Raw genomic sequence first — 14,574 nt, forward strand, 5'->3', positions numbered from 1 at the left:
ATCAGTTGATACACAGTGATAACCAAGTTGTACAAATAACACACAGCGAAGAGAAAGTGCTTCAAACTATGGGGGTCAGCTATGATTTTCTATATAAGTGTAAGCAATTATTATAATTATTACATGATGACCTGCTTTGTAAAAAACAAAATATTCTGAGGAATTTCAGAAAACATCTGTTCAGCCTAATATGCCAGATAAATGACAATATTTATCTTTGCAGAATTATGAGAGAGTCTTTATTACAGTTTCCATTAACTAAATTAGGATTTTCATGGTAAGAATTAGCTAAGGCAATTAGTCATTTCTTACCAACAGAACATACTTTCCAAGCATCAACTCAAATCCATGATTAACAACAAATCATAATCGTTGATGCAGTAGACTGATCACACAAAATAATGTCAAATAATCATTGTTCTCACACTTTTGGAATGACATTATAGTTGCTCCGGATGAAAACCACACAAACTGTGCTCAGAGCGCAAAGGGACTTACAGGAAATCATCTCTTAAATTCCCATTGAAGGTGCCGCACAGACCCACTGTCCCACCCTTCCAGCTACTGTCAAGCACCACGTACAGCCTCCCCCCACTCCTGTCAAACTGGATCCGTAACCCAAAGCTAGTCTTCAGCTGTGTGAACAGGGCGGTCAACTTCCGTATCTCGATGGTATCTGCACAAGAAAACAGACAAATTGGTATTTTTTTGTTATTACATAAAAAATCATGATTCAGAATACGGCTGCAAAAAGGCTAATTGCTTTCTGCTTCTACATGTAACTCAAAAAGTTGAAAACAGATTATCTCTAGAGTGACGGTACTTTCAATAACAATCCATCTTCTGTATCCAATACAGGATCAAAGAGGAGCCAGGGGCTCGGCCAACAAGCAACAGGCACAAGGCAGGATACACCCTGGAAAGGACAGCAGTGCATTGCAGGGCAGGCAGAGACACACACTCACACCAGGGCCAATTCCCCAGAAGCCAATTAACCTCCTAGTATGTCTTGGGACTGTGGAAGAAAACAAAAGCACCTAGAAAAAAACATACAAACTCCACAAAGGAATTGAACCCAGGGCCTTCACACTGCTAGGCAGATATGCTAACCACTGCGCCATCTTCCTTTCAGTGTGTGTTGTGTTAATAAATATCATTATAACTATTACACCAAAATGAATTGTTAACACAATGGCTGAATGAGAGAAAGGGAGACTGGGAAGCTGGGAGGTTCACCTTTAGTTTTTCATGTTATGAAATCACACTAGGAATGAAAATGACCTTTTGTGGTCATTTTGGTCTTCTGGGATATGTTCCAGTTTTTTCTAAGTCCAACAATAATCCATTTTGCTTGCTATGTGGCAAAGTCAATTGACATTTTAATCTCTTCACTTGTACAATGGGGATTTTCCAGAAAACACCCAACATCATGGAAATGAAGGGGAAATTCTGAAATGGTGTACACACACAGAAAGTATCCATGGCTGAAAACTGGTAGGGATGTAGAATTATAGAGATCTTTGCCCAACACTGTCCACGGATTTTACCAAGGCAAGATTGGGTGGGCAAACACAGTGATCACATGCTTCCTCCACACAGATATAAGCTGTAATCCTACATCTCTACCTGCTTTCAGCCAATCAAACCTGGGGTACTGGAGCTCTGAGGTAGCAGTACCAACTGCAAGCTACTGTGTTGCCCCAATTCTCAAAAATAAAACATTATCCAATCATTTTCTGTGGCTTTTTACCATAATAAACATGGCTATTTTGCATTTTTTGCATTTTTTTTCCCAAACCACATGAACTTGAACTTGAACTTGAACTTGAACTTTATTGCCATATGTAACCGGTGCTGGTACAATGGAATTCTTACTTACAGAAAGTCTCTCGATTGTAATACAAGTGTAAAAAAAACAAAAACAAAGTGCAAACAGTGCATCAAGACAATGTACAAACAAACAATAGACAATGTGCAAGTAAACATGCAGACAATGAGCTGTAGCCACAACATGCAATTTCTCAAATTTTCCCAATAACTTACTCTTCTGTAGCATTCTAACTCTTTCATTATTTGTCTCTTCTTACTGATCCAAGCTTACATTTATTTTATGAACTGTTTTCTGTTTCTGTATCTTTTTGTATTCAGGTTTCAAAACCATGTTAATACAGACAGCACTCCTTGGTTGAAGATCTTTCTTATACAGTAGAAAGACATTTCTCCCTTAAGAACACTTCTTTTCCAAAATAATTAATTATCCAAAAGCATTTCAATGCTCTTCACTTTTAAGAAAACTATTGTGTTTTTTTTATATATTAATCGGTCTGCATCCACATAATTGGGCTCTTTTAATGTAATTTATGAAACAAGAGCAAAGCACAATCTAATATACAGTACTGTTAAACACACCAATTGTTACACAATAACATTCCTGCCCAAGAATCAGACAGCTAAGACAGAAGCACCGTGCAATAAGGATTTGACCACATCAGTAGCAGGACTCCAAGTCTTTGCTATCTCTCCCTGGTACCATGGATCTGCATGGCAGAGAGCTCCATTCAAAAGATATCAAAATGGGGCAGGATCCAGGGATGTCTGAGGGAATGTGGTGTCTCTTCATAGTGTGCCAACATTTGTTCAGCAGCAGTGAGACCAGCCAAGCAAATGTGTTGCTGCCATCGCATGAGGCCAAGACTTCAGTTATCACTTAACGAGAGAAGTAGGGGAGAGCCAGACACCCATTTGTAAAATGTAATATCTATACATTCCCAAAACACATGAAGAAGGTGCTCCTTGAAGAGAGCATACACTGTACAATATGCATACAGTATTTACTTTTGGAACACCTCATTTTTTAAAAATCACACATTTTAAACTTCTGACCTCTCAAGGATGATGTGTTTTCCTCAGAGTGATGAATAACAGATTATTATTACTCTAACAGCATTTTCTGCAGTTACTGCAGGGTACTGGAGACACAGTGATCCATAAAGGATGAAGCCACAGCAGTATCTTACCATCGGAGTAGGGCAGGTTTGCAGCCTGATTAACTCCAACTAGAATCTCGCCTTCTCTGGTGAGAGTCACTTGCCTGTTCACATCTTCATCTACCACCAGTGTTATAGACTGTATGCAAGAGTATTCCAGAGACTACGAAACAAGCAAAATAGCGTGAAAGGAAAGAAAAATATCACATTTATCAGGTTTTTGTTCCTTAAAGTGAAAAGTCTTCCCCTATTTTAGTTTTGAAGAAACAGCAGAACAGCAGCAGTTTTTAAGAAACAGCAGAAATTAAAAGACACCATAAATACTGTATATGACATTAATGACATTCTAAGCAGTCTGACTATGATTCCCTGCATTTACATCACATGGAGTTTGTAACACATCTTAGTTTTACATGATATATGATAGTTCAGAATCTTATATAGTGTTAAATACACCTCAGGCTCAATTAAAGCTTTCACCTTTCCTAAAACAGTTAAAATACACATTTTGGAGGCAAAAGAGATACAGAATTATTCATGGAATAAATCTTTAGTATTATTAAATGTCCACACCCTGTATTCTTCAAAAAAGTTAAGACATAAAAAAATGCTTGTATTCATTCCAAAAAATCTACAATTACATTGTTGCACAATTTTACATAATCAAGACAAAAAATGTTTAAATGAAAGTCATAAAAAACAAACCTGGTTGCTTATTAATGAGTGATCTTGATTATACAGTTTTCAATTCCAAGCTCATAAGACAAATGTTGACATAACATACTGTAGAACAAGTACTTTAATATTACTTATAAAAGTAGGAAATCTGTAAATAAAAATTGAATTGGACGATTGATTTACTTACATTCAAACTTTGAAACTTACTTGAAATACCATTTTAGTTTCCTCATACCTTCACCAATAACAGACCTGAAATTGCTTTAGTTTGTTATTTCAAGCATATATCTTCCCCTGTATCTTTAGGGCACCTGTAGTTTCTCTGCTATTTTAAACCCACTATTTTTTTATTACGGCACACATGAGGCAGGACCAGCAGAGACTGGCTAATTTTCCCAGTTAACCTACTAAGCCAATTAACCTAGTAGCATGTCTTTGGACTGTGGGAGTAAGCCAAAGTACCTGGAGGAAACTCACACAAACACAGAAAGAACATACACACTTCACGAAGACAGGAACTGAGCTCGGGGCCCCAGTGCTATGAGGCAGTAATGCTAATCACTGTGCTGCCCCCTCTCTTCTTATCATTTCTTGAAAAAAAATGTAGGTATTGGATTTTCTATCATTGCTGGTTAGCTTGTTCCAATCTTCCAAAACCATCCAAACAAACCACAAATGTTTTGCTTCTCCTCTTTATTGCAAAATAATTTAGGTTTTAGTTGATGACCATTCATCTACCTTGATTCACAAAAAATATTTTATTATTGTGCCAATTCTACATAATATTATCTTGGCAGTTCTATTATGACAATGCATCTGCAGCTCAAGCTTCTTAATGATACTAATCATTCTTCACACTTACACTTACTGTATAAACAGTAGCACTTTTCTGGACACTCCACTCAAAGAACTTTACAGGTGATGGGGGCTCCCCTCCACCACCACCAATATACAGCCCCACCTGGATGATGTGATTGCAGCCAAAGTGTGCCAGTCTGCTCACCACACAACTATCAATGGGGAGGAGAACAGAGTAATGAAGCCAGTTCATGGATGGGGATTATTAGGAGGCCATGATTGGTAAAGGCCAATGGGAAATTTAGCCAGGAAACCAGTTTAAGGCCCCTACTCTTTTTGAGAAACACCCTGGGATTTTTAATGACTATGGAGAGTCAGGACCTTGATTTTACTTCTCATCTGAAGGACAGCACGTTTTATATACATATTTTATATTATATATTTTATATAGTGTCCCAATCAGTATACCAAGGCATTAGGATTCACACAGACTGCAGGGTGTGCACTCCCTTTTGGTTAAGTATTCTACATAAAGTTCCTAGTTTTCACCAGTCTGCAAACATTTTAACAAATGAGTTTGGCTGATTTGTTGGTGTTACACTGTGGGCTATGCACCATCTGGTATTTAAAAACACATCTTCTGCCTCAGACAAATTATCAGATGGCCTGCAATGCCAGTATCAAAATCATTTTTTGATTTTGATACTGGCATCCTGGCCAAATTTCCCATTGGCCCTCACCAATCAAGGCCTCCTAATAATCCCCCATGTATGAACTGGCTTCTTTACTCTGCTTTCCTCCCCACTGATAGCTGATGTGTGGTGAGCGTTCTGGCGCACTATGGCTGCTGTCGCATCATCCAGGTGGATGCTGCACATTGGTGGTGGTGGAGGGGAGTCCCCATTACCTGTAAAGCGCTTTGAGTGGATAGTCAGGAAAAGCGCTATATAAGTGTAAGCAATTATTATGATCGTTTTCAAAAGAAAATCACAGATTTATTTTAGTCTTACATGTCCATTTGGGTGTCTTGTCCACATGATTTGCTTATTAATGCTGATAACATATGGAAGTCTCTACCACATTCACATCTGCCAATAAACTAATAAACTAATGTTAGTTACAGCAGCATAGATTATTCAGAAACAATAAAATAGATCCATACAAGCTGAAACTGCAATGGTTTGAATCTGAGTCACATTTTTTGTCTTATTGTATCATATGAGTTTGTGTTACCTCACCGCAGGGCATGTTCTGTAATGTCAGAGTGAACTTGGAGGTTCTCCAGCTCTTCACCAGGACATACTGACAGCTACCGTGAAGCATGAAGATCCGCCCATCAAAGGAGGTTACATGAGAGTCACCTGTGACTGAGCACTCCGCTACAACACAAGACAGTACACTGTGTAATAAGTTTTTATGATATGTACACTATGTAAAAAAAAAAAACAGATGCTTGCAGTGGATTGATCATTCATTAACTGCATCATGAGATGGGAGTTGCCTTTTGCCATTTGTTTCACAATTCTGCCTGTAGGGAGTAAATCTCATTGGGATTAATCACGAAAGGTTCTGTTAGTCAATGATTGCCAATACTTTTTTTGTCTTTTATGTTTTCTAAAATAATGAGACCTTATTATGGGCAAAACAGGACCAATTAATTCACATGCTTGGAAAGAAATAAAGGTTTGTTACCTGTGCAATTGTTCTCTGTGCAGTTCCATACACCGCCACTGCAAATGCTGAAAGCATGACATTTGTGATTAAAACACCATATTTCTCATTTATAACAATTAAAATCAAAATGAGTGTGCATAAAAGATTGTTTCTACCATTTCCACCTGAAACGTATGAAAAAAAGGCTTATGTTTTTATATGTTCATTTTTTTGCTTTCCTACTGTAGCACAGCTGCCTGATTAGCAGATTCCTATTGACTAGTTTTTCAGCAAATACTGTATATTTTGTTGAGCATTATTGTATTATTTCAGCCCCAAATGTGATCTTTAGCTAATTATAATCACATTGTAATTCACAATCAATAATTTTCCCATTGAATAAGAAATGCATTCCTATATGGCCATATCTTTTCTCCATCGCAATTTTGTGGGGTTTTGGAACTATTCATTAAATTGCAGCCCTGTCCAATTTCTATATTTCTCCTAGTGCCCTGCAGCATACAGATGTGATTGTGTGACTACAATGTTCCAAAACAAATTAATTCTTTACGGGTCTTTTCTAAGAAGGCTTTTGCAAAGATCCATTCAAGAGCCATCTTACCATGTGCTGCAGCCCTGTTCCAAAATATGTCCAAGAGGGTAAGCAGTACCATGATATACACAGGGGCAATTTGCTACTGAGATGCAGGTCCCATTCTCCAAAACAAGACCTGGCAGAAAACAATTAAAAATCCAGGAAAAATCCAGCAATCATATATCTTATATGCTCCTTTATATCTGTCAATATAAACGAACTATTAACATATTATCAATGATGTTGTAAACAGTCATAAAATTCTGATATAACCCAAATACTAGGGATATCTAATGTGCTTCCACTCTAACCACTAATTCTATGTATTAGTGAAGACCTCTCAGTGTAAGAACATTTGTATTGAGGTTCACATAAAGGCAAAGACTATTTAGTTGAGCTAAAATTATCAACTAACTTTAAAGAGTGAAGGTACTAACTGGAAAATAGCCACCTAAAATATATGTACAGTATTTAACCCTCTGCTTCCTAATTATGTAAAACAATTCATAGCACATATGGATTCCACAATAAATGTGTATATACATTACATATTTGTGTCTTGGATTTATGAATTGCTGTGTTAATAAGAGATATGATTACCATCAGGGCAGTAACAGCCATCCAGACAGTGCAGATTGCTTCCCAGGCATTCCTTCTCAAATGTGCAGGTAGGCGGACAGCAACTGATACAGTCTCGGTGAACGAAACTATCCTCACAACCATCCGCTGAAAAATTCACAGATCATTTCTTTGTCATTTCACATGCTCAGGCCCAATAGTATAGTGTATTGCAGTAGCATACTGAAATGAAGCTCAGTTTGTTCACAAAACATTTCCAGCATCCCCGCCTCGGTTTTGTAAGAAAACACTGAACATACTTTTTAAGTGCACAGACAAACGTTTATCTAATTACTGTTAAGATGAACACATCACATAACAAAGAAGGTGACTGGAGCGAATCAGGCCAAATTCAGATCAAGGCACTAATAGATTTCAGCAGAAGTACACAGCTCTGAAGTAAAGGACTTTCATTGTACCATGGTTTATTTTTATTCACAGGATATGTTGGTGAGGTAAATAATACTTGCAAATAACAGAAATTTAAGATTGCTGGCCTAGGGGTGTTCATTTTCCAACTGCATGTTCACCATAATCAGTGCTGTGTACGTGGCCTCTGTCCTATTTAAGAGAAGAGCATTCCTTGTCACCTGGGATTTGGATGTTTTCTTTTCATTGAAATGAGCGGAGTGGAGTCACTTGGGCTAAGAGACATCCTACTCCGTTGGGACCCTGAGCAAGGCCCTTAACCCCAACTGCTCCAGGGGCGCTGTATAAATGGCTAACCCTGCGCTCTGACCCCAAGCTTCTCTCCCTGTCTGTGTGTCTCATGGAGAGCAAGCTGGGGAATGTGAGAAGACAAATTCGTAATGAAAGAAACTGCATATGACTAATAAAGTTGTCTTATCTTAAATGCATTGCGTTTGTGGGTTTCAGGCAACATTCACGTCCCTAAGATAATATTTGTCAGAACATCGATCTCTTGTCAAAGAAGCAGAGAAAATTAATATAAACAACCAATCCATAATAATGGACATTACTGGAGGAATGATGAGATTTGAGTCAGGTTTGGATGTGATCTGTCAATATAGTTATCAGCTGTATTCCAAATGAGACAGAATAATCAACAGTTTAATCAATAATTTATTCCATGATTAGAAGTGGTTTTAATTAACAAACCATACACATTGTCTTGCCAGTTTATTAAATACAGGGTCACGGGGAACTGAAGCCTATCCTGGCAAGCAGTGGGTTCAAAGCAGGATACACCCTGGATGGGACACATCACACTGCACACACAGACACACACATGCACACAGAAATGCACTAGGGCCAATTGTCCCAGAAGCCAATCAACCCACTAGTATATCTTTGGATCTGATTGTGGTGTACCCGCTGCCAACCAGACTCAGACTAGCGCTGCAAGGGATGGTCTTCAATTTCGTCTGGAGGCAGGTACGAGTACAACACAAGAAACTGGATGTGCCAGCCGGTCAAGGAAGGGGGAATAGATGTGCCGCATTTCCCCCTGAAACCATCCTATTCTGCAACCTCTGCTGGGCGCTGCAGGAACCCATCAGCCACAAGTACCAGGACTTTGTCAGGCTGTGGTTCTCCTTCCCGATGAGGCACCTGGTCCAGTGGGCAAACACCGGACCAAAAGCAGACAGGCGACTAGAGGCCTTCACCCATGCTGTCAAGTGGAGCCAGAGGTACGAGGCCACTAGACAGCCAGAGCTCTACACCAACCACAGAGCCCTGCTTTACAAGGAGGTGAGTGGACAGCTGGTTACCGGAGAAAGGCTGCGGGTTCCCAGAGAAGTCTGGGAAAGGACGCAGCCAAAAGCACTAGACAACACACTAAAGAACCTTAACTGGATGGCCGTGCACAACAGGCTGGTGACCAGAGAGGTTCTATACAGACACTCGATCACCAGGAATCCGCACTGCCCCCGGAACACCAAAGCTGATGGAAAGTGGTCAAAGCGGTGTGGGGCAGAATGGACAACACCATGCAACTCCTGGGAGTGAGAACAGTGCTCGGATACCAGAGCATCCTACTGGGGCTAGCACCTACCAGATTGGACAAAGGGACACAGTACTTGCTTTGGCTGCTGGTGTCCCTGATCAAACAAGGCACAACATAGAGTGGGGAGCGGACTTCAGAGGGAGGATGAAGTGCGACGTCGCCTAATGGGGTTTCTCCACGGCGAGGGAGTGCTGGAAGGGACTTTGGGCCCTGTACAGGGACAAGAGTGCAAATCCCTGTCCCCTGAGCTGCTGCTCTGCAGTTTCAGAGCCAGGACAGATGGCCTGGACAAAAGCAAGTGGTAGGGGTTGGAGAGACTCTTTAATTGCACAAATACAGCTCCATCATCCACTTGCACTGATTGATAATGGACAATCACCTCATTTGGAAAGTTTTTTATTTGATGATAGTTTGATATTTTATTAGAACGTGTACTGATTGTGAGATGTTTTTCTTTTAAATAAAATGTATTTTGATAGAAAAAAATATATTTGGACTATGGGAGGAGACCAAATCACACAGAGGAAACCCATGCAAACACAAGACAAACATACAAACAGCATCACACAGACAGCACCACCAGTCCAGAACAGAACCCAGAGCCCTAGCGCAGCGAGGCAGGAATGCTAACAACTGCACCACCATGACACCCAATTAGCAAACCAAATCAATTCAAAATACATTTTTTACACAGAAAATAATGTGCTAGTATCTCCACGTTTTGATTTGATCTCAGTGCTCACCAACTATTCCTTGCCAGGCCAGGATGTGCATCCCCTAGTTTTAGTTGCAAGACAATGGACAACAAAATAATTATCTTTGAAAGTTACTTTTCATACCAAGTAGTTATTAGAAAAGCTTTCTGTACATAAAGCACTGTCTTCCCAGACTGGATGGCGAATGATTTACTTACTGCAAGCAGGGAAGTTCTCCCTCCATTCGCGCACAGGATAGCCCACATGGGAACAGGCCCTGGCATATTCTGTTAGAGCTCGACAGATTGTGTCGTCATCATCTGACCTGTTAAAAAAAGTTTGTGAGATTAGTATACTCAAATTGGGGTCCTTAGCAGTGTGACAAAGTGATCTATACTAGTACCCATGCTCTTCCTAATGTATATCTGTTACGACCCCAAGTGTCTAGGGGTACAGGGGTGTAAGATTTAGGATAATTATTTTGGAAGCAGGTGGGCTCTGGTGAGGGACTAGGAAGCGTGATGACAACGGTGGGTGCAAAAGTGATGATTTTAAGTTGAACAAGTGACTGGTAAGACACGATAACACACAGGGGTAAGGGAACTAGAGTGGTGCCAAAGAAAAGAAAAAAACTAAGTGGAGCTGGCAAGGAAAGTGAGGGACAGCTAATCTGACTACAAAAGAAAACCCAAAACACACGGTCTTCGGCGTCTTCAACACCCTAGCTAACCTCCACTGACTACCCAAAACCATACAAGACAAAATGGCACTCACCCGTACTAAACTAGTGTGACTACTACAAAATCAACTAAGTGTGTAGAATGTAACCAACAACCTAAACTAACCTTATACACAAAAGTTCACACGAAGACACAAGTGAACTAGGAATATAAATAAGGGAAAACGAGAGTAATCAACAGGAACAGGGTACAAGAGAACACAAAGGTTGAACATGTAACACGTTAGGGCAAGGTAATGGCAAAACAAGGATAAACACAAACAAACAAATGAAAGTACAAAGAAACCAACAGAAACCAACAAAAGAACAAAGCTGAAGCTAAACGAAAATACACACACACAAAGCAAAACAACAAACCAACAAAGCTGAAGCAAAAGCAAAACGAAGTGATAACCAAGGCGAAATGAAGCAAAGCAAAACCAAACAGGACCGAAGTCAAACGAAAGGCCCTTCCTTCAGAAAACCTCCATGTTATATAGTGAATAAGATGCAGTCTGATTGGAACAAAAAAAACCAAAAACACACAAACCACACACTGGGATGTAACAATATCAATGACCTTATTTTTGGTTCAGTTACGTTTGTGCCAAATTAAAAGGACTAGCAAACACAGTTGCATTGCATGATAAAAAGAAAATTAAAAAATAAATACAATCCAAGAATGGGAAAATATCTGGCAAATGACACACAATGCATTCAAGTGCAAGGTTTTACATGCAGGTAACAAAAACATAAACTATACAATGGAAATGCTTAGACAGAAGAAGGTGTTTATGAAAAAGACTAAGGTGTTCATAACTGACACATTGTTTAAATCTTCTATGCAATGTGGGGAAGCAACTAAAAGGTTCTACAATAGTTGCAATAATAGTAATAATATAGTAGTAATAATAGCGTACAATTTTCATCAACACAATATACTGTAAGAAAGACACTACTGCTCTGGAATCAGTCCAAAGAACAGCAATATTCTAGGGCTTAAGGGAATGACCTACATTGACAAACCAAAAGAACTGTACTTGGACGTATATTTAAAACCGATAACAGGTGGCACTTTACCAATAAGTCTATCAGTGTACAGAACCAGCTAAACAATCAAGTTGTTTAAGCAGATACCCTGGTTTCTATCAAGAAACAACTTGATAAGATTCTTGGATCTATTAGCTACTAACTACCAAATGCGCTAGATGAATCAAATGGCCTCCTCTCATTCAAACCATTATTCAAACCATTATACGAACGCAATGAAGCAAATTGGCATTTAACATGATTATATGTGACCAGAAAATGAACTACATTTACAAATGTACCAGCAGCTATATAACCCTGCAGCTCACAACTGGTAACACACTGAAGTTAAGCAGGTGTGAGCCTGGTCAATACCTGGATGTGAGACCTCCTGGGAAAACTAAGGTGCTGCTGGAAGAGATGTTAGTGGGACCACTAAGTGGTGGTCCCACAAACATGGGACCACAGTGGGATCTGTGGGACCACAGTAAGTGGTGCTCACCCCGCAGTCTGCGTGGGTCCGAATACCACAGTAAAGTGACTGGGACACTATACTGTAAAACGGCACTGTCCTTCGGAAGAGATGTAAAACTGAGGTCCTGACTCTCTGTGGCTATTACAAAAAATTCCAGGGTGTTTCTTGAAAAGAGTAGGGCTGTCCTGGTCAAATTTTCCCCAGGCCTTTATCAATCATGACCTCCTAATAATCCCCATCTATGAACAGTCTTCATTACTCTGTTCTCCTCCCCGTTAATAGCTGATGTGTGTTGAGCAGACTGGTACACTATGGTTGCTGTCGCATCATCCAGGTGCATGCTGCACATAGGTGGTGGTAGAGGGGATCCCCATTACCTGCAAAGCACTTTGAGTGGAGTGTCCAGAAAAGCACTATATAAATGTAAGCAATTATTATTAAATGCCTCAGAGCTTGTGCTAAACAAACTTCACCGACAGTCTCTATAATCCTTAAGTCTAGTGATTAAAACACTGCACATATTCTCTAAGTACTGCATTATTTACTAGTTTATCAGTATTATTTTTTATTCTACATCTGTCAGTTTATAATTGTAGGGATACAGTTTAGTGCTTAAGAAACTACCAAAAGCTAAGGTCATATCCACAAAGCAGGCAGAGCACACTGAGCAGATATAAGACCTGTCTCTACTTCTCTTTGCATGGTTCCCTTCTGTGAGTGAACCACCTACTCAAAGAAGTATGCAGTGTTTGTTTTTTTTTTTGCACACGAACTGACTGCTTTTCATTTAGGCTTCACATTGCTGCCAAGGTCATTGCCGATGAGGGCCCTGGGCTGCTTTCATTTGTCAGGGCTGTGAGCCGCCACACCTTTGACGCAGACCACTGCCAACGTGGCTAAAGAAATGGCTAAAACGTCTACGCACAAATTCCACATGCTTTGTTCTCTCAGTCATTCTTCGGCCATCAGACGTTTTGAAAAGGTTTCAATCAGCAACAAACTAGCATTCCTTTATGATTTCAGGCTTTGAAGCAGCCCAAGAGGCCATTTAATTATTTTCCTCAATAGATATAATCCCTTCATTGGAAAAAGCTCTCCTGGGAAATATCTGCATTGAGGTGGAGCCAGATTTGAGACAAGGTGGACATAGGTTGTTTTAATTAATGAGCAGATTAAAGTTTACAACTATGACAAGTTATAGCCCTCAAAAAATACTATGATGAGGTGGGGGGAGCAAATATTAAGCAGGACTGAGGGTAGCCTAAAGAACAGGCTTAAGAACAATATGCTGACTTACACACACAGGTCACTGACACAGCTGGCGACATAGGGGTTGGGATCAATGTTGTCATGACAGGAGAGGAAGGGGAAAAACAGGAGGGCACTGCACTTCTCAGAAGCATCCTGTTCAAAACCAAGAGAACAGACAAGTACTTAATAATAGAATTAAAGGATTTATACATTATTGATAATGATGATGATTATTTAGGATTAACCATTATTATTGAAAGGTTTCCTTACAAATATGATCATGGCAACTTGCAGGAGGTGTTGGATGACTCTCACTGTTATGCCATTAATTGGGTTTCTGAACCCTTAGCCCTTGAATACTACTGATGTTTAATACTGCTTGACTGTATAAATGTTTTTGTGTTCAGATCCATCCCAATTGAATTTATTGGTTCCAGCATGCAAACCAGTCTGTTTGCAAACTGACTGTACTTCATCTATGGCTGTATCTTTTGCACATCAGTGGCACAATCAGTGCTAGCCCCGATATTACATCAAGAAATAAAAAAATACATTAAAATACATTACTTTGGTTTTCTAAGATTATGCATTGGTAGTGAGAATAAAGGATAAAATCAATGACAGTTCTCATTTTGTAGACAAGGTCTAAATAAATTAAACTAATTTGTTTTCAGTAATTTTGATTTCAGACAAAAATGCCCTCCTTAAACTGCGTAGCAATAAATTCAAACAGAGCTTCCAGATTAAAAAAAAATAGAATGGGATGTCTTTTTTCTATAAGTCTTTCATTGAGCATATTTCAGTTTAACAACTGAGAAAGCCAATATATTGTGTTTGAAGCCAATACAGCTTACTTCCATATCAGACTCCCTTTTGCAAGGACTAGGAAAATCTTCTTCGACGGTTTCACAGTGATTGTCATGCGGCAGTTCCACAGCCCAGCTATTTCCAAATTGGGCAATGTCTTCTGTCAGCACACCTGTGACAAAAAGTTAATTCTTTTGAATAATCATCACCCAACAAATATCATTCTGACACAAAGTTCAGCTCTGAATATCTGGCTGAAAATTCATTTAAAAAGTATTTATTTCAAATTATAATCATAATT

At 39.4% G+C, this 14,574-nt stretch overlaps 1 protein-coding gene across 1 annotated transcript in view; it reads right to left on the reverse strand.

The window, feature by feature from the left end:
• Positions 1-14,574, reverse strand: part of otogl (otogelin-like) — a 74,718-nt gene that overhangs the window by 45,390 nt on the left and 14,754 nt on the right. Inside the window, exons 9-17 of the mRNA XM_015352926.2 lie at positions 14,321-14,445; positions 13,513-13,619; positions 10,212-10,318; positions 7,312-7,437; positions 6,739-6,847; positions 6,156-6,202; positions 5,697-5,842; positions 3,018-3,150; positions 499-676 (exon numbers count right to left, since the gene is read on the reverse strand). Coding sequence (XP_015208412.2) covers positions 499-676; positions 3,018-3,150; positions 5,697-5,842; positions 6,156-6,202; positions 6,739-6,847; positions 7,312-7,437; positions 10,212-10,318; positions 13,513-13,619; positions 14,321-14,445 — 1,078 coding nt within the window. The remainder of the gene's footprint in view (positions 1-498; positions 677-3,017; positions 3,151-5,696; positions 5,843-6,155; positions 6,203-6,738; positions 6,848-7,311; positions 7,438-10,211; positions 10,319-13,512; positions 13,620-14,320; positions 14,446-14,574) is intronic.

The sequence above is a fragment of the Lepisosteus oculatus genome, chromosome 7 (assembly GCF_040954835.1).
Source record: "Lepisosteus oculatus isolate fLepOcu1 chromosome 7, fLepOcu1.hap2, whole genome shotgun sequence".
In the NCBI taxonomy this organism is placed as follows: domain Eukaryota; kingdom Metazoa; phylum Chordata; class Actinopteri; order Semionotiformes; family Lepisosteidae; genus Lepisosteus; species Lepisosteus oculatus.